General features: G+C 36.6%; 3 protein-coding genes across 3 annotated transcripts; 1 reads left to right on the top strand and 2 right to left on the bottom strand.

Annotated features, from left to right (window-relative positions):
- Positions 1–3461: 3461 nt before the first annotated feature.
- On the bottom strand, positions 3462–5885 carry Atu (Another transcription unit). The gene is made up of 3 exons (XM_073978241.1): positions 5716–5885; positions 5575–5656; positions 3462–5517 (listed from the first exon to the last, which is right to left on the bottom strand). The coding sequence occupies exons 1-3, from the start codon at positions 5741–5743 to the stop codon at positions 3573–3575; spliced, it is 2055 nt and encodes a 684-aa protein (XP_073834342.1). The 5' UTR covers positions 5744–5885; the 3' UTR covers positions 3462–3572.
- Positions 5886–14820: 8935 nt separating this feature from the next.
- PSMG1 (Proteasome assembly chaperone 1) lies at positions 14821–15907 on the top strand. Its single transcript, XM_073978756.1, has 3 exons — positions 14821–15035; positions 15092–15519; positions 15582–15907. Exons 1-3 carry the CDS (start codon positions 14935–14937, stop codon positions 15758–15760), a joined length of 708 nt encoding a protein of 235 aa, XP_073834857.1. The 5' UTR covers positions 14821–14934; the 3' UTR covers positions 15761–15907.
- On the bottom strand, positions 15773–17302 carry Hpf1 (Histone PARylation factor 1). Its single transcript, XM_073978744.1, has one exon. It carries the CDS (start codon positions 17216–17218, stop codon positions 15905–15907), a length of 1314 nt encoding a protein of 437 aa, XP_073834845.1. The 5' UTR covers positions 17219–17302; the 3' UTR covers positions 15773–15904.
- Between the last annotated feature and the right edge of the window lie 3636 nt (positions 17303–20938).

Below are 20938 nucleotides of genomic sequence, written 5' to 3'. Positions count from 1 at the left end.
ATTTCATAATGTGCAAAGTTTGGACCAATTCGGCCACTCCCTGCAAGAGTTACCGTATGAACAATTTTCCGAAAATTTTTGAACTTTTGTGGGGGAGGTACCTGAAGGAGTGGACCGATATGGCTTATCTTCAAACTTAAACTATGTTTGGACAAAATATTACTAAGGCCATATTTTGGACCGAATCGGCAGATCCGTTCGAGAGTTCTCTTGCGCTCCAACCACCTCACACGGTGTCATAGGGGTTTTTGTAACTTTTATGCTAATTTCGCAGGAAGTATGGACTTGCCCCTGATGAAACTTGTACCGTCGTATGGAGGGCAGTGAATACAAGTTGCTAAAACAAAAATCAAAGCGATTCGAGAGATGGCCCTAAACTGAACTTTTCCGAAATTTTGTGTGGGAGGTACCCGAAGGAGTGGACCTATTGAGACCATATTAAAACCTCATATTCCTCTGGTAGAAAGTTTACACTATACAAAGTATGGACCAAATCGGTCACTCCCTTCAACAGTTATCGTGCGCACAAACTTTACGAACATTTTCGAACTTTTGTGGGGGAGTTACCGGAAGGAGTGGACCGATGTAGATCATCTTCGAACTTAAACTAAGTTTGGGCAAAATAGTACGAAAGCCAAAATTTGAACCGAATCAGTTCATCCGTTCGAGAGTTATCGTGCGCTCCAGCCAGCAGGACAGACAGACGGACGGACATGGCTAGATCGACTCCAAATTGAAACACATTTCGTCCAAACATACTTGGGGTCTAAAACCATTATTTCGATGAGGCACATTTTCCTCGTATCAAAGTGTATATACCCTTAGCCTAAAGGCTGAGGGTATAATAATCCACAAGAAGTATAAAAGTTTTTCATTTTTTTAAATTATAGCCAAAAAACATCGCAAGTTTACTTTTGCGCCACCTTGTATACATCATTTGGCCATGGCCCTTCGACCATAAAGACTCCCTTGTGTTCATCTAGAAAGACTTCCTTCTGGACGTCTATTATGACTGTTTCCGCTCACTTATACAGGTGTCCCTTTGGACCTCTATTAAGACTCCCTTTACAAAGACTAACTTCCGCTCATCTATAAACACTCCCTCCTTGCCCTACGTAAGGACTCCATCTTGGTCGTCTATAAATACATCTTTCAGTTTATCTATTAGACTGCCTTCAGCTCGATTATAAATACCCTCTTCAGCTCGTCTCTAAAGACTCCCTTCGACTTGTTTTTTTTTAAGACACACTTCTGCTCGTCTCTAAGGATTCCCTTCGGCTTGTCCAGAAAGGCCCCCTTCTGCTCATCTGTGAAGGATCCGTTCGACTAGTCTATAGAAAAACCCTTCGGCTCGTCCATAAAGACTTCCTCCCACTCGCCTATAAAGAATCACTTCCGCCAGTCTATAAATACTACCTTCCGCTCGTATACAAAGGCAACCTATCTTCTAGACGTCTGTAAAGACGACCTTCTAATCGTCTATAAAGGCAACCTAACTTCTGTTCGTCTATAAAGACGACCTTCCTGACGTCTATAAAAAGGACCTCCTATTCGTCTATAAAGACGACCTTCTAGTAGTCTGTAAAGACGACCTTCTAGTCATCTATAAAGTCAACCTTCTAGTCGTCTATAAAGACGACATTCTAGTCGTATATAAACACTCCCTTCGGCTTGTCTACAAAGACTCCCTTCGTCCCCTCTTTAGAGACCCCATTGGCTCATCTATAAAGACTCTTTTGGGCACATCTACAAAGACTCCCGCCGCTCGTCTATAAAGACTGCCTACGCTCGTCTATAAAGACTCCCTACGCTTGTCTATAAAGACTCCCCCCGCTCTTCTATAAAGACTCCCCCCGCTCGTCTATAAAGACTCCCCCCGCTCGTCTATAAAGACTCCCTCCGCTCGTCTATAAAGACTCCCTTCGGCTCGTCTATTAAGACTCCCTTCAGCTCGTCTATAAAGACGACCACCAACTCGTCTATTAAGACTCCCTACGCTCGTCTATAAAGACTCCCTACGCTCGTCTATAAAGACTCCCTACGCTCGTCTATAAATACTCCCTACCCTCGTCTATAAAGACTCCCTACGCTACGCTCGTCTATAAAGACTCCCTTCGCTTGTCTATAAAGACTCCCCCCGCTCGTCTATAAAGACTCCCTCCGCTCGTCTATAAAGACTCCCTCCGCTCGTCTATAAAGACTCCCTTCGGCTCGTCTATTAAGACTCCCTTCAGCTCGTCTATAAAGACGACCATCAGCTCGTCTATAAAGACGACCACCAACTCGTCTATTAAGACTCCCTACGCTCGTCTATAAAGACTCCCTACGCTCGTCTATAAAGACTCCCTACGCTCGTCTATAAAGACTCCCTACGCTCGTCTATAAAGACTCCCTACGCTCGTCTATAAAGACTCCCTACGCTCGTCTATAAAGACTCCCTACGCTCGTCTATAAAGACTCCCTACCCTCGTCTATAAATACTCCCTACCCTCGTCTATAAAGACTCCCTACGCTACGCTCGTCTATAAAGACTCCCTTCGCTTGTCTATAAAGACTCCCCCCGCTCGTCTATAAAGACTCCCTTTGCTCGTCTATAAGACTCCCTTCGGCTCATCTATAAAGACTCCCTTCGGCTCATCTATAAAGACTCCCTTCGGCTCGTCTATAAAGACTCCCTTCAGCTCGTCTATAAAGACTCCCTTCAGCTCGTCTATAAAGACTCCCTTCAGCTCGTCTATAAAGACTCCCTTCAGCTCGTCTATAAAGACTCCCTTCAGCTCGTCTATAAAGACTCCCTTCAGCTCGTCTATAAAGACTCCCTTCAGCTCGTCTATAAAGACTCCCTTCAGCTCGTCTATAAAGACTCCCTTCAGCTCGTCTATAAAGACTCCCTTCGGCTCGTCTATAAAGACGACCATCAGCTCATCTATAAAGACTCCCTTCGGCTCATCTATAAAGACTCCCTTCGGCTCATCTATAAAGACTCCCTTCAGCTCGTCTATTAAGACTCCCTTCGGCTCATCTATTAAAACTCCCTTTGCTCGTCTATAAGACTCCCTTCGGCTCGTCTATAAAGACTCCCTTCGGCTCGTCTATAAAGACTCCCTTCGGCTCGTCTATAAAGACTCCCTTCGGCTCGTCTATAAAGACTCCCTACGCTCGTCTAAAAAGACTCCCTACGCTGGTCTATAAGGACTCCCTACGCTCGTCTATAAAGACTCCCGCCGCTCGTCCATAAAGACCATAAAGTCTATAATGACTCCCCACGCTCGTCTATAAAGACTCCCTTCAGCTCGTCTATAAAGACTCCCTTCAGCTCGACTACAAAGACTCCCTTCAGCTCGTCTACAAAGACTCCCTTCAGCTCATCTAAAATGACTCCCTTCTTCTCGTCTTAGACTCCTTCTGCTCTTCCATAAAGACTCCCTTCCGCTCATCTATTGGGTTTTGAAAACATCCAATTTAGTTTATTGTTGTATATATTTATCAATGTTGTTGTTGACACTATTTCTGTGGTTTTCATTTTGAAAAAAAAAAATAACTTAAATATTATTCTATATGAACTATAATAATTATTCACTCTCACTGCCACTACCGCTGCCACTTCCACTGCCAGAACCACCACTTTTACTGGCAGCATCATCACCACTACCACTGTGATCACTGCCACTACCACGTTCAACATCCGACTCACTGTCCGAATCACGTAAAGCCTTAACAACTTTAGTTTTATCAACAACTTTCTTACTGCGCCGACCCTCAAAATCAGAACCATCATCATCATCGGATGAATAAATTGCCGAAGCCTTTTGATCACCTCCACCAGCCGATGTTGATGCGGCATTTGTCTTCTTATTGTATTTGTTCTTAATGGCACTCAAGGAGATGGCATTCTCATCATCGCTACCCTCATCCTGATGATAGGCACCATGTGAACCACCACCCAGGGCATCTTGTCCCTTCTTCTTCTTTGGTGGTGGTTTGTGTTGGGCGCGCATTGCTTGCCGCAACTTTTCCTCCTCTTTCTTGAGATTATATAGACGATCTTGGGTGGGATCTTTACCAACTTGAGTGAGGATCTTAATACCGGAGACTTTTTGTGAACGATCGGCCAATGACATGGTCATCTTCTTGTGAGTGAACGATTCGGTAGAATGTGGTCGGAAGGTGAGTTTGGTACGGAATACAGCTTGGCCTTGAAGACCCGTACCCTGGCGAATGAACAAATGATTGTGATCACCATGCAGGGGTTGACGATAGACATCGAATATTTCATTACCCAAATGTAGGGACATACTGCCATCTGACCAGCGAACAAAGCGGGCATTGGACTCTTTAACCATATCGCCATTGTTGTTCATATATTCACGCCACCGTATGGTGTTACTAACTTTCAATTTGATACGTTGACGACCTTCTTCATCCATGGTCTCCTCCTCGTCAATTTCATCTTCATAGGTTTCGGGATCAAAGGGTCTTGTCTCGACGGACAAGAAATTGGGCAATTTTACAAAATGTATTTCTCTACCCAAATCCGTTACAATACGTGGTATTTCAACATCTATACGCGTTTCGGGTATAGGTTCTGGTTCGTCTTCTTTTTGTTGGCCAAACCTTTCCGCGGAACGAGAACGGGCACGAGAACCCGAACGTGAACGAGACCTTGTTCTGGATTTGGAACGTGATTTAGTTCTTGATCTGGCCGAAGCTCTTGATGATGATCGGGATCTTGACCTTTGTGATCCTTTATCCGATTCACTGTCAGATTTTGCCTTGCCACCATCGTCTTCATCTTCAGACATACTAATGTCATCAGCATCACCAAAAATATCCGCGGCATCAACTTTTTTGGTTTGTGCCTCATTGTCACTGTCATCGGAATCTATTATACGAGATTTCTTATTTTTTGAGGGCGATCCCTTGTCACTTCCCTCTGCCTCAGAACCGCTGGAGACTGCTTTGCGTTTCTTTTTTGCCTTATCACCTATGTCGCTGCCCGATTCAGAACCACTACGTGATCTGCGTGACTGTGGTGTACCCGAACGACTACGGGATCCCGATCGGGAACGAGATTTGGATCTTGAGCGGGATCTGGAGGCTGAACGTGACTTTGATGAGCCACCACTTCTGGAACGCGGTGAACCCGATTTAGATCTAGATCTACTGCGAGACTGTCTGTCATCTATTTGAAGATTGGGAGACTGAGACCGCGACTCTTCTTCATTGCCGGCGGCATTTGCATCTTTGGCCGGACTGCCACCACCACCGCCAGATTTCTTTGAAGCTTTTGAATGTTGACTTCCCGCCGAGTTGGAACGCTTGCTGTGCGGTGTTCCCGAACGTGACCGGGAACGGGATTGTGACCTGGATTTATTTCCTGTGTGGCGACTATTTGGTGTGCCAGACCTTGAACGTGATCCTGACCTGGAGCGAGAACGTGAAGAACGTCCCGATGCAGGCGATCCAGACCGTGATCTATCACTGCCACTTCCTCCCGATTTACGTGAAGCTGGTGAGCTAAAATGTGCGCATATTGAGAAAGTGTAAACGTAAGGCTGGAGAGTGTATGCTTACCCGGCATTGCTTTTGGCGTTTGGTGTGTTGCTACGGCTGCTGTGACGACTACTGCTACTAGAATCAGAATCCGAGCCAGACCCTAAAAAATTATGCGAAATTTTATGTGGACTTTATAATAAGCTTCCATCTTGTACTTACCACTATCGTTTTGACTATTATATCCCATGATTCTTTAGAAAATTGAAAAATTAAGCCAACATGCGAAGAAAACACAGAGAAAATAAATTGTTAGAGCGGGCACTGAATCGATGTTATTACCGATAACACTGTTGAACAACTCTTTTATCGAGTTCAACCAAATAAAAAAACGTTCCTCTCATCTCATCAAGAATATATTTATGTCATGTTCACACGAGCCGCAATTAAGAGAAACATATGCTCTGTACCAGAACCTGCAAGAAGCTACTTTTGGTCTGTTCCAGTACTGCAAGAATCTACTAATTTTTACAATTTTGTCCGATAAGATAAAGGAAAAAATGTTATCGTAGTATCATGCAGGTTCTGGAACATAGCATTTATTTTACTACGATAACATTTTTTCCTTTATGTTATCGGAAAAAATAGAAAAAATTAGTAGATTCTTGCAGTTCTGGAAAAGACCAATTATTTATTTTTCACTTTTAGTTTCGTCGTTTTCATGGGAATTTGAACACATAACACGTGTAGCATATGGCCTGTTCCCGTACATTATAAAGTGGTAAAAGTCGTAAACGATTTTCATATAAATTTTGTGTACGGGAACGCAAAATGTGTAAAGCATGGCATAGACTATCAAATTTGATTGCCAAGCCGATGAACCCCTTACGTACGTGTGTGCTTGATAAGTGTGTAGCAAAGCATTCAATCAGCCTTCAATCTGCAATCGAAATCTTCATATTTTCCTCTAAAAATTAATGAAATTAATTTTTTTTATTTCTTCACAAACATAACGTTCTTTTTTACCAGAATTGCTTTTTGACAATTTGAAAATAAACCATATTCATCGGATTGACTGGGTTTAATTTTGAAAATCAAAACTATTTTGATTTTCCTCAATCCATAAAATTCACACACACATTCTCATGTTTTGGAAAATTTACACATACTACTACAAATGTTGACATCAAATGCTCTGTTCCAGAACCTGCAAGAAGCTACTATTTTTTACTACGATAACATTTTTTCCTTTATGTTATCGGAAAAAATAGTAAAAATTAGTAGATTCTTGCAGTTCTGGAACGGACCAAAAATTTGATAGTGTATGGGGCGCTTAAAAGTGGTACAAATTTTAAAAACTTTTTAGTTCTGGGACAGAGTTATATATTAAATGAGCAGGAAAAACACTAACATTTCCTGCGAATGTATATTTTACATTTAATTGCACACTTTTCATTCATGGTAGAACAAATATAAGGTAAAGTTAATACTACAACAAATACAACTCGAACAACAACCACAAAGGAATTTGTTTTTGTTTGTAAACCTTAGTGTCAACGTAAATGTAAACAAAAAAAGGAAAAGGGGTTCGAACCCACGTCCTTGAAAAACACATGGAAAAAAGTGTTGTCACGGCGTGTTAGTGTTCAGAACCAAACTCATAACTTTCAAAGGCTACGCTAAGCGTTTGTCATGAAAGCCATACAAAGATTTGAACAAAAAATTCAACTTTGTAAAAAAACAACTTGCATTTGAAAGAGGAAATAAGTTAGAGGATAGCGAAGCCGCCCCACAGTCGATGTGTCTGAGGAGCCTTCCTAAACCAAAGGCGAAACATGCATGTCACACAGTGGTGATTGTGTGGGTTCGTATCGTCGGCTTTCCTTTTTCAAAAAGCATCTTGGTCAGTAAGCTCGTCTCTAACGAGAAATTAATTAAAAAAAAAATTAATAAAATATGACCTTCGCCTAAATAGGCAAAATTTTCAAATAAAAAAAAAAAAAAAAAAAGGAAATGTCTATAAATTATTGGAATTTAAAAAACTAATAATTTTTCACATTTGATTGAATATTTTGGAAAACATGAATGAAAACTGGTTAGATTTTCAATTTGAATGTTTCCATATCATTCCACTAAATGCATAATTTCTCGCAGAAAGTAGAATACTTGCAAAAATGTTTCGGGTCGCTGGTAATTCATTGAAAAAAGAGCTGTTTCAATCATTTGCTTTTGAAAACAAAAAAACACATGTTTATTAGGGCTTTATTCTTTTCAAGTTTAACAAAATACCACACATATTAACAAATATTGTACCGCCTCTATAAGCGGTGTTTTAGTGTGCGGCATGTCGTTCGGACCTGGAGGAGGTTACATGTCAATGATATGAAGCCGTCTTTATGGGAAATAGTTTTTTTTCTGATGAATAAATTTGTTCTTCAAAAATATATATCCCTAATATACAGTCAGGGACAAAAGTTTACATACACCCCCTAAATCTCGGGTATTAGGGTTAGTAGTGATTTTCATGAAATTCCAAGTATGCAGTTTTATTTCTTCTCAATAATAAACAATATTTAATAGAAGAAAAGTATATTCCATAAAAAAAATTACGGTAAATTTTACAAAAACCTAAAAATGATGGGGACAAAAGTTTACATACACCCCAAGGAAATATGCGTATTGCCGTGCAATTTATAGAATTAACAGCAAAATTTATACATTTTATTGTTTTGGCGAATGCCTCTGGGTGTTTGAGATATATTTTAGAGAAAAGAAAATAATTTTTGGGGGTCAAATGCCGTTATTTAAGGTCAAACTTCTTGTACAGCTTGTTAAAGCCGACCCTCGCTTAATTCTTTGCGTTTTTAGGTAATGTACTTAAAAAAAAAAAAAAAACACACACAAAATTAGTGTCAGTTTGCAAATTTTGAGACCCTATCAAGCTTTGGAGTTGTTCTTGTGCAAAATATTGCTTCTTGGCCGTCGATAAATGCCCGCTTTTCATCAGATTTCTCAGGAAATTAATAGATTCCGCGGAATTCTTGGTGCAAATTACATATAGAAGGCCTTGAAATGCCTTGTAATATGGTCTGATACAATCCTCTGGCATCAATTGAATCAGAAATGTGAAATATTCTGTTACAAACCTGTTCCCGAAGCTTCCAAAGCATCAAAATGTAAGCACTACCAAAAAAGCATGAAATTTGTACTGTAAACAACGTCGTTTTCGTATTATGATCATTACCCTACATTTCTGAGTTAATTGATGCCAGAGGATTGTATCAGACCATATAACAAGACAATTCAAGGCCTTCTATATGTAATTTGCACCAAGAATTCCGCGGAATCTATTTACTTCCTGAGAAATCTGATGAAAAGCGGGCATTTATCGACGTCCAAGAAGTAATATTTTGCACAAGAACAACTCCAAAGCTTTCTAGGGTCTCAAAATTTGTAATCTGACACTAATTTTGTGGTTTTTTTTTAAGTACATTACCTAAAAACGCAAAGAATTAAGCAAGGGTGAGCTTTAACAAGCTATACAAGAAGTTTGACCTTAAATAACGGCATTTGGCCCCCAAAAATTATTTTCTTTTCGCTAAAATATATCTCAGACACCCAGAGGCATTCGCCAAAACAATAAAATGTATAAATTTTGCTGTTAATTCTATAAATTGCACGGCAATACGCATATTTCCTTGGGGTGTATGTAAACTTTTGTCCCCATCATTTTTAGGTATTTGTAAAATTTACCGTTATTTGTTTTATGGAATACACTTTTGTTCTATTAAATATTGTTTATTAGTGAGACGAAATAAAACTGCTTACTTGGAATTGGAATAAAAATCACTACTAATACCCGGGATTTAGGGGTGTATGTAAACTTTTGTCCCTGACTGTACATCGAACATAGAAATAAATACATAAAATGTCGAATGGAATTTGACACTAACACTACAACCCAGTTCAGTCAGCTGGGTATTGCTGCTACCTTTTCTTGTTCTACCATGCTTTTCATTCATATTTTCCATTAATTCTGAAAATATTGGTATTTTCTGTACATTTTTATAATGATTCTATTTTCAAAATTTATGAGAGAGACATGTCAAAACAATATTTGTGTGTACAGAATTTCTAGATTTATACGCGAATTTGAAACAATGGGCAAAAAATGTAACAATTTTGTTTTTGTATTTTTGAACGCACACGCAACACGCAGAGCTATAGGTTTGGCCCTTTAAGAGAATTTGTTAAATTACTTCGAAACAAGACGTGATAAATTTCCTTCCAATAATTTGATTCCTCTAAGGTCTGCGTAATAAATTCACCTGACTGAATATACCCAAGATCTATTTACCAGGTCAAGTAAGTAGCGCGACAACTCTATTTTGACCGAAAATTCTTCAATATGCCAATATGTTTGTTTACGTTTTCATATAATTTATTCACAATAACAAACAAATTGACAGATTTAAACCACGAAGCTGGCGTTTTACGCCAACTTATAATTTCATAATGAATATAACAGGGGAAAGTAATAGCCCGGGGGAAAGTAATACACCAGACAGTTTGTCTTCAAATACAACTCTGATTTACTAACACATACATACATTTGTCGCTTGTCTTCCAGCTGTCCATCATTTTTTCACAGACAGTCGGGTCGACAAATTTTTGACAGTTTAGTGAAAAAGAAGTGAGATGATAATTCAAATGTGCTGAAAACAGAAGAATATGTACAAAAACAAAATATTAATTAATTAATATTAATCCATTAATTTGGAAATGAAAATGGCGGAAATGTCAGTGCTTTTCTTGACATATTCTACAATTAGTTCACAGAAATGTAAAGGAGAATAAACAATTGCTTTTATTTTATAAAAATAATAACAAAATGCATTTTATAGCCCGTTTCCACGGTACGTCGTTTGTTCTCTATTCGTTGTTCGACCCATAACTACGAATAAATTACTTATTTCCCCACACAAAATTCTATGGACGAACGACGATTTTTCTACGTTGTTCGATTAGAAATACTATCTGAACGACGAATAAGTATGTCCCATCCCTAACAAATGAGAAAATTTATCGAAAAAATAATTATGACATGTCTAAATTCAAAATTGATAAATTTGTTGAAAACACAAAAATTTTTAGAAAAAAGGAAAAAGATGAATGAAAATTAATGAACTAAACATTTTATATAGATGCAGAAGGAAGATGGTTGTGTTTCCTTCTTAATTCCACACACATTTCTTGTCCATTAGTTCAAAATCGCGTAAAAAATCAGAAACAAAAAGTAAACAAATAACTGAAAGTCTGTATACACAAACATTGTTTTGACATGTCTCTCTCTCTCTTTTGTTTATGTTTCTGTTAATTACGAATGGTGTCGTGGAAACGGGTTAATTCGTGTACGTCGTTCGACAGGCGAACAACGTAATTCAAACGCTCGTGTGAACGTGACATTACTTTTCCGAAAAATATGTACGTGTGGCTACGGACTTACTTTCTCACACACACAAAACCGAAAAGCAGCGAAATTTCTATTTATTTCAATGAATTTTAGGTTGTGGGTTTTTGTTCCGATAATATCGATAGGCAAAACTATCTATCGATATTTAATTTTTTAAAAACAATCGATTTTATCGATAATGCCATCGATTTTTTGCCAGCTCTAAGGCAAAGCCCTACAAGTGTAAAGGCCCCCACTCATTTATCAGTCTGTGCCGTCAGTCCGATGAACCCTTTCTGTATGTGTGACTGACAAGTGTGTAGCACGAACCATCAGTCAAGTCCACAAATCTTGAATTTCTCCTCCAAAAATGAATGAATTCCACATTTTTTGTGTTCCTACACCAATATTATGTTCTGTTTTTCAAAATTGTATATTGACAATTTGAAAATAAATACAATTCACCCAGACTGATGGGGGTTCATTTTGAAATCAAAACTATTTTGATTTTCTTCAGTCTTGAAAAACTCGTACATACATTCTCAAATTTTCGAAAATTTACACATACTACCATAAATGCTGGCAGTCCCCAGTCAGCATTTTTTGAAAATTTTAATCAAATTCGAGTTTTTTTTGATCCGACTGCACGATTAAAAAGCTAGAATATGAGCTCATTTTCTGATCATAAATGACTCCTTTGTCGGTAGGAAAACATAACCTCAGGCGACTCTTCTAAACAAATCACAAATGAGTCTTTTTCGAGTCGTATTTCAATCATTTATTGGTGTTTTGTTGATTAATTTCGGACCCTTTTTCGAGTCTTTTTAGAGTCATGTTTATAATCATTTATAAGTCTTTAGGGAGTCATTTATGAGTCTTTTTGTTAGACGAAATAATTAAAAAAAAATTTTCTTTTTATTCTTCTTTGTTTCTTTCCTTTGTTTTATAGTCTTTTCCGCTTTGTTATGTCTTTTAATTATCCTTTATGTTGCTTGCTTATTATACTGCTTCTTCATTTCACTTGGCAAAACCTGTTGTGTTGTGTTTGTCTGTACCTTTAACATTAGGTGTGTCTTTTTACGTGATAATTTGTAATAATTATTACGAAATGTTACTAAATGCTGTCTTTTTACACAAAAGTTCAGTAAATGAGAGAAAAATTTTGACAGTAGTTTGCTGAGAACTTGCTAAAGGTTGCTAGAAGATTTTTTCCCAGCAACATTTAGCAAGGTCGATCAGCTGATTTTCAATCACCTGTTAATGGTCAGATGTTCAATGTTTATGTGATATTTGTGGAAAAATACTGGAAACAATGCGTTTCAGATATATTTATTAATTATTTTATTAATCTTGTAACTATTTCTTATTTATTTTACTTAGAATTGAAGAAGTTTTTTTCTGATTTAGATTTAGTTTTTCTTTCATACATTGTAGAAAGTGTATATGAGAATTTTATTTTTTATTCACAACCAAATAAAAATAAAACAAAGCAATCAGTTTTTAATCACCTAACTGTTCAAAATATGATCAGAGTATACATAATTATAATCACTTTTCAAACACCTGTATGACCCTTTTTTGATTAAGCATTTTTCAATCTTCCAGATGATCAAAACGTGACAATAAATAACAAAAAATTGTCACATTTTAAACACCTCAATGATTTATTTGTGATTGCTACACATTTGTTGTTGTATTTTAAATTGAACTCTTTTTAATCATTACAGGGAGTCACTTCCGAGTCCCTTTCTGATCACACAAGCGACTTAATCAATTTTTGATCACCAAAAGGACTCTAAAAAGACTCCTCAATGTGATTTTGGAAAAAACAGTCTTCTAAATGCTATCTGGGTCAGACTGACTAATGAGTGGGGGCCTTAAATCAAAATTCTTAACGGTTTGAAAAAATTATCCCTTTTGACATAAAGGTTTCAAGTAACCTTATCCAAAAAAGTGTATGTTAAGGGGCAATACGCTATTTTGGTCTTCTGTCACGTTGCGGTGTTAAAATATCGTTAATTTTCCATAACTCAAAAAATTACAAAGAGTGTTACCGGTCAGTAATTATGGTAATTTGGTATTTCAAGTCAAATTCGGAAAATTGTAAATATACTCGTCCGTCGGTTTTTAGGTAGAGGAACCTTGTAACGATACCGTCCGATTGCAGTTGCTTTGAAGGGTTTTGCTACATGTTCTGAAGTGTGAAGTATGCTGAAGTGCTTGTTACTTTGTATTCCGTATTGTCAACGAGAAAAAAAAACGAACAATATAGGTATATGTTTTGGTATCCTCCCAATGTAATGTATCTTGAAAGTTGAAACTGAAATGACCGTAATTTAAGTTGTGAATTTAATTTTAGCTCTGTTCCAGAACTAAAAAGTTTTTACAATTTTTACCACTTTTACACATTTTGCGTTCCCGTACACAAAATTTATATGAAAATCGTTTACGACTTTTACATGTTTTACGACTTTTACCACTTTATAAAGTACGGGAACAGGCCATTTATCTATTTTAATGGCTCGACTCCGAAGCCCTGGTTTCCAGCTTATACTATGTTTAGAGGTAGTTTACACTATCTATCAGTGTCATATGACACGAAATAAAAACATTCCATATTTACCCACGGAGGCAATGTGGAGACGTAGTTTTTTTACATTTTTGCTGGTGTGGGCGCACAGAGTAAATGGCGTAAGGAAAATCTCCAATATTACACATATTATCGAATATATAACGATGGAAAATTTCATGTGATATGACATTTACATATAGTGTAAACTACCCCTTACATTTACGAAATCCACTCGATTTCATCTGTCAATTCCTTTGTGTATACGTCAAATGAAAACTCATTTGAAATCGATTGGATTTCATTTGACGTTCGAGCAATGGAATTGACAGTTGAAATCGAGTGGATTTCGTAAATGTAAACATAGTATTAAGATATTTTCAGGGAGTTTTGTGTAAAAAATAAAGGGCCTGTTTCACTCAGCCAAATCATGAATATTCTTGCGGAATGCAGGACATTCCTCCAATCATGAATAGTTAGAGAAAAATAATCGTTGAATTTGCCAGCACTGAAGGTTCTTTTTCATACCTTGTGTGCCCTAGTTGTTGTGAAAACAAAGAGAAAATGTTAAAGCCCTCGGCACATACGGTCCGTTTAGTGACACGTTGGGACACGCCTTGTCCCAAAACAGTTAAATAATAGATTTGTTCCTTTACTTTTTAAATGGTAAGAGTGGTAAAAGAGACAAGTGTCAAAATTGCTCTCTCATGAACATTTTTACCAGAAAAGTAAAGGAACGGGAAAAATTGTAGATCTGGCAGCAATGTCAAAAAGAAACATAAAAAATAAATTTTCGTCTTTTATTTCACAGTTTTTAATTTAGTTTTGTCAGCGTATGACTTTTTCTTCTGTTTTTCGTCCATTTTCTTCTTCATTGTGAAATAATCGTCAAACAAAAGTCGAAAAATCAATTCTGCCATTTTTACCTGCAGAAATTTGTCTGGTAGCCTGTGGTAGAAGAGAAAGCCATTTTCGACTCTCTCCTCTCTCACTCTCTTAAAAATTGCTTCCAGTTTTGCCACTTTTCGGGGTTAAGGAACGCTTTGCAGTTTAAAAATGGTAACAAATGGTAACCTCAGGTAAGTAAAGGAACACAGCTTTTATGTTTGCTTTAAAAAAAAGTACAAAATATAAAAATCATACACGAGTTTAGTTGTTTTCTTTCGTTCGATGTAGTGAAACAGCCTGTAAATGCTCTCTCATCATAGGCAAAAACACCACATTACGACTTTACTAATTGCACTACTACCTTCATTGAAAAGTGTGACATAGACTGAACATACCCGCACATATATTTTGCTAATTGATGTACATCAACTGAACATACCCGCATGACTTGTGTTTGTTATTTCAATTTATTTATAATTTTGTCAATTCGAAACAGGTTGTAGCCAAAAGATTTAATAAATATTTAAACGAAATGGGTTGTCCAATGGGTTTTGGTGAACTTAACATTCCTTCCTCTAGAGCTTTTTGGGATGATTGTGATGAAGATGAGTGTCCAAAGGTAGAAGCAAAAAAGTAAGTTAAAATCAAAACCCTACATTCCAGTGAATTAATAACAAATTCCCTCACAGATTACAATTAGCGTATGAAACATATCCGGAAGAGGCTGAATGGAAAAATAAATGCAAACGAATGCTGATTTTTGAAGGACCCTCAATTAGTAGTTTTGCTGAAGCCACATTACTTGTAAATGGTAGTAAAAAAATTGCTGCAATACCTAGTAAAAAATCCTCATTGCATTACGTGCCGGCTAAGGAACTAGTGATTGCAATAGTGGATGAAGATTTAACGCCTAGTGGAGAGATATGTCAACTTTTGTTGGAGCTTTGTAAACCGGAAGAGGTGATTACTATAACAATCAAGGCCAAAGTGGAGTATAAAACAGAAAATGTTGCTGCTGTAAGGGATGAGATTACATTTCTAAGATCTATTGATGGCTCCCTAAATCACATTGAGGCCCTGGAGGCTCCCAATTTTATTGCTGGTGTGGCAGCTGGAAGTAAGTTTTGCACTTGTAACCATATCGACCTATATTTGTTTTTATTTTTATTCCTTCCCTAGTATCCTCTTGGCGTTGTAATGAGGGCCTCAAGACTCAATCCTATGTGGCCTATACCGACAACTTGGCATTGGATCCTTTGGCCGCCAAGCCAATATTGGCTCTTCTAAAAGACTTGAATATTGAATATTCATCATCATATAAACCTAAGAAACGTGATGACTCCCATTTGTATATGTAACAGAAATGTCTTTTTAAGCATTCAACTATAATTTTATGTAACTTGGTAAAATGTTAAGGTTTAGGGTAGTCTTTTTTGCATTTTGTATATAAATTTCAACTTAATGCTGCGGTTTTTATTAAATAAAGAAAATCATCAAAAAACTTACTTTTCTAAATCGAAAATACTTAAATTGAGACCCTTGGATCTTTGTTCCAAATGCGCCTTTGATATGGCTATAAATTGAGGACGTTGTAAAAGCGAATATGCCTGGACCAAAAGGCTACTGATAAGCATATGTAATTGAGTATAACCGCTACAAAACAGATCTATACCCAATTCTAGGGCTGTACCAAAATCACATTCATCAACCGCAATACTGGCGGCTGTGGCAATGGGTTGTAATTTCTCCATTACTGCAGTCTTTACCTCATCATTTTTGTCTTGGGCATCAGAACCGGCAGTATCGAATAGTTTCAGAATTCTTTTTAGCTCAGCATCACTTTCCAGCAAAGGTCTATAACCTAATTGCGTCTTCGATTCATAGGGTACAACTATGCCAGCACGATGAAAGGTTTTACACACAACCTTGGAACTGCGAGCACGACGTATCTTATCCAAAGGATCCAACTGTACCTCACATGTGCCAATGAATTTTTGCAAGGACTTTTTCGTGCTGGCCACATTGGCTGCGGTGAATGGAGTGCCTTGAAAATCCTTTTCCAAATAATGTAGAAAAGCGTCGAATATATTTGCAGCAATGAATTCAAATTCACAGCTCTTTGTTGAATCATTGCGTGCCACCAACAACGACTCCTTGTCATGGGGATCATCCCGCCAATAACCATAATGTATACCGCTACCCTTGCGCACAAAAACCGTTTGAAATTCGGGTGGATCATAAAAGAAACGCCAATGTCTCAAATAGTCCCCAGGTTCATGAAGTTTGGCTTGATTAAATTTTCCCGCCAAAAATTCAAATGGTCCAACTGCCAGCAGCTGAAATTGATTTTCAATATATTTGAGAATTTCCTCGCCTTTTAGATTGGGTTTCAATTGTTCTAAAAATTTCCAAAATGCATAAAAGTCAGGCGGCATTTCAACAAGAAATTTATGACGTATAAATTCATGACTCTTCAACAAGTTGTCATATTCTTGTTGTTCAGATAATTTGATGCGTTTTTGAAGCAAGGCCATATAATCTTTACCACTGATATTCGATAAGGCTTCCTTCCTTAGCTCTTCAGTTTCATATTTATCTTTTTCATCATGGTTGGTGGTATCCTTTGATGTAGTTTCGCTTGGTGTGGCGGTTTCCATTTCAGATGATCGGCGTTTTGCTGGGTTCTTTTTGGGTGATTTATCTTTTTCTTCATCGGTTGTATTTACCGTCGTTTTTTCAGGATGATTATATTTTTGTAAATGCAATTCATTTTTCTGATAGCACTTATCCCAATATTTGCAGTCTTCCTTGGGCATTTCTGCTTTACTTTATTCCTTTTCAGAGAGTGTCAAACTGATGAAATAAAAATTCGCACAAAAATGCAATTGCATTGCAAAAAACAGCTGATTGTTTTTATAAGAAGAAGACATATACTATGTTTACATCATGGTACAATAATACAGGTAGCATTATCATGCCAGCTGATGGTAACATAATGTGTCAACTGCATTGAATTGATGTCAAATTTTGACACCTTATGTTACCAACAATTGCCGATGCGGCTACCTGTGTATTTGTACCATGATCAGAAGCAAGCAAGAGGTCTGTACCAAGGCGAATTTAACAAGGTGATCCAATAGTTGACGTTAGGTTGTAGTCTTCATTTGCTGTCAAATTTTTTTTGCGCGAAATATCCACAAAAGTTAGAAGAAAACGTTAAAATATTATTCGCGAAGCTTAAACAAAGATGTTGTACACAGATATTTTTTATAGAAGCGAAATATTTGTTATTTATTTTTGATTAAAAATATGTTTTGACAGCAAATGAAGACATAGGTTGCTATTATTGTGTCACCTTCTTTCTTACACCATGGTCTGTACGATAACTTCGCAAGTGAAAAGTACTTGTATTTGTGTATTTGTACCATGGTTTACATCAAGGCAAATTTATATAAGGTATATGCATGAATTACAACAACTAACAAATTTACAAAAACAACATTGTTGTTATTGAAAATTAATTGTCAAAAAAATATTGAATAATAGGGTCGTTCCAAAAATTTTCTCAGGAAAAACACAAATACATTTTGAAAATCCTTTAAAATAGAATAAATTTGAATCCGTTGCGCGTCGCGTCACGCGTTAAAAACAACAACCACATTAAAAAAGGGTAAGTGATGCCAAGTTTGTTGTTGACGCTCAACGCGCCGTATGTGCAGAGACCTTAAAGCATTCAGAACTGTCATAGGGCATTTTTATTACATGTTTAGGATGAAAAGCAGTATTTTATGGTAGCAAATTTAGAAATTTCAAATTTCATGAGTAGACCCTATACATTTTGAAAACTAAATTTACAAAAAAAAGTAAGAGTACAGCTGATTGTCACTTCTACCTTATATAAATATGCCTTGGTTTACATTTACGAAATCCACTCGATTTCAACTGTCAATTCCATTGCTTAAACGTCAATTGAAATCCAATCGATTTAAGATGAGTTTTCATTTGACGTATACACAAAGGAATTGACAGATGAAATCGAGTGGATTTTGTAAATGTAAACATAGCATTAAACGCATATTACGTTTAACATGTTTTATAAAACATGCATAATTAGGTTGTCAATTCCATACAATATCTGTCAAATAAATGACGTAAACTCCCAAAACACATGTTTTGAGTACAAGTGTAAAATGCATTTTAAGATAGACTTACTAAAATGGAGGGAATACGGACGAGGAATAAACATACAATTGTTTTTAAGTTTTAAGCCTTTACCTAACTGCGTGTTGCGTGTGCGTTCAAAAAAACAAAATACATGTATTTGTTTTTTTTTTCAATTTGAAATACATGTATTTTGTTTTTGTATTTTTAATAGAAACAAAATAAAAACAATAAATAAAAGAGAATATTAAGACAAATAGAAATAAGTCCCAATTTACATTAGGCGAGTTTACTTGCGGCAATTGTCAGTTTGTAGGTGAGAGAGGGTGCTGAGAGGCAAAGGGTTACCATATGCCTCACCTCTCTCTCCTACAAAATGACAATTGCCGCAAGTAAACTCGCCCAATGTAAATTGGGACTAACCCGTTCACTTTTCTATGTCCCTGTTTATACTGGGAAAGTTGATGGGAAAGAAAATTGAGTTTATGGGCGAGGGAGTAGAGAGGAATAAGAGGGGGTATAGACACCTCTGTACTGGCAAATTCTGTTTTGTTTCGTTTTTCTTCGTATACAACCTGAAGTTGGCTGCAGATTTGTTTTTGCATTTTCTTTCATTTTATTTTCTCTGTCGAGAAACAAACAACAGCGGAGACAATTGAAAAAAAAAACCATTTGGAGGAAAAACTATTTTTTAAGCAAAAACTATTCGAAATAAGTGGAAATATCAAAATTAAAATGCAATTCAAGGGTTCCTTCAATAATTAATGGCCTGTTCCCGTACTTTAAAAAGTGGTAAAAGTCGTAAAAGTTGTAAAAGTCGTAAACGATTTTCATATAAATTTTGTGTACGGGAACGCAAAATGTGTAAAAGTGGTAAAAATTGTAAAAACTTTTTAGTTCTGGAACAGAGCTTAATTGTTTATCACACACGTCCATTTTTACTTTTCATTACAATTTTTGCCTTGGCTTTGTTTTTGAACGGCGCACTGAGAAAATGAGTGTGAAGAAGAATAAGAAAAATTATAAAATTGACACAAACATGATTTCCGTGTCTAAACAACAAGGAAATTTTAAAAGAAATTGAGAAGAAAAATTTTCTTTCCAGTTTGAATGTCTAATAGGGCGTTTATACTATTAAAGGTTAACCCTGTGGGATTTAAAGATCCAGTGGGTTAATCTTAACCGTTTATATATGCCTTCATGAGGATATAAATGACAGCTGATTTTTGTTTGTGTATACATACAAAACAGCAAATCAACAAACAAATATCTAATTATTTAAATTTAAAAAAAAAACTGGAAAATAAATATGTCTATATCGCGAAACGCGTCTCAACGGAATTAGGATGTGAAAGTATTGCCAGTTTCCTGAATACTGTGTGTAGAGGATCGTAATAAAAACAAACGGAAACGTGTTAACTGCAGAAACATGGTAGAAATATTCATTTTATTTTGTGTATTAATACGCTCGATATTGGGGCAGTTATTCATTATAATATGCTAAGGAATTTGCAGGAGGTTGGTCGTGCTGGTCGCGACAATAAGGTGTCGATCGTATTGTCATTTAAAATTGTGGTGATAAGCCAATTCATTGGATAACGTTCATGAATGTGATAAATGTGTTTTCTGATAAAAACCTCAAGGAGTGAGTATAGAATCCAAAAGCATTTCGTTATTAATGCTGGCTGGATTTTTTAGTTGTGTTGAAATAATATTGTAAAGAATCCAGCTCAGAAGATGTAAATACAGATGCCATATGTCCTGGTGATGATATTGGGGTTGCTATTGAGCAGACCATTGAAGATTTGGATATAATAACGGAAAGTATTTCCACCTTATTGTGTTACATGAAATTGGAAATCGCTGATGTATGAATGTCCTTAGCAATGGCTTTATTAAGGCGAAAATTTTATATTATGGTGGAGTATCTGAAGTAAGTGAAAATATTTCCAACATATCTATTAATGAGACTAATCAACTCTTCTATAATGTTCTATACAAGTTGCCAAAGATATGCACCCTTGTAAAGTTGCAACGGCGGAAAGACAAATTCACGGGAAATTTCATTCATGATAGCCCCCAATATATTTTTACAAGGCAGTGAGAACATTCCTCATGATAGATCGGATCAACTGAAGGCCATTATACGTGACTGATGATTATTCCAAAGATTTGAAATTGCGAGTTGAGGTATGTGGACTCAACATAGGCTCTTTTTTACAATTGTCATAATGTATTTTTTTCAGGAATCAAATGTCTCGGATGGTGGTATTAAATCAGATGTTAAATATCTTTTCTAATATGTACCCCGAAAATAATTTCACTGGAAGTAATATGGCTGGCGATAATCATGGCGCATTTGAAGTCCCAACTAT

This window comes from Musca autumnalis, unplaced genomic scaffold, assembly GCF_047663935.1.
Source record: "Musca autumnalis isolate F117 unplaced genomic scaffold, ASM4766393v1 scaffold_1, whole genome shotgun sequence".
NCBI classification, from domain to species: domain Eukaryota; kingdom Metazoa; phylum Arthropoda; class Insecta; order Diptera; family Muscidae; genus Musca; species Musca autumnalis.
This window is presented reverse-complemented; position numbering and strand designations above follow the sequence as displayed.

Excerpts from the sequence above, each read along its gene's own strand:
- Atu (XM_073978241.1), bottom strand. The coding sequence starts at position 5,743 with ATGGGATATAATAGTCAAAACGATAGTG. Across the intron at positions 5,657-5,715 it reads TAATAGTCAAAACGATAGTG|GGTCTGGCTCGGATTCTGAT; the intron begins GTAAGTACAAGA and ends ATAATTTTTTAG. Across the intron at positions 5,518-5,574 it reads AACGCCAAAAGCAATGCCGG|CTCACCAGCTTCACGTAAAT; the intron begins GTAAGCATACAC and ends CGCACATTTTAG.
- PSMG1 (XM_073978756.1), top strand. The coding sequence starts at position 14,935 with ATGGGTTGTCCAATGGGTTTTGGTGAACTTAACATTCCTTCCTCTAGA. Across the intron at positions 15,036-15,091 it reads CCAAAGGTAGAAGCAAAAAA|ATTACAATTAGCGTATGAAA; the intron begins GTAAGTTAAAAT and ends ATTCCCTCACAG. Across the intron at positions 15,520-15,581 it reads TGCTGGTGTGGCAGCTGGAA|TATCCTCTTGGCGTTGTAAT; the intron begins GTAAGTTTTGCA and ends TTCCTTCCCTAG.
- Hpf1 (XM_073978744.1), bottom strand. The coding sequence starts at position 17,218 with ATGCCCAAGGAAGACTGCAAATATTGGGATAAGTGCTATCAGAAAAAT.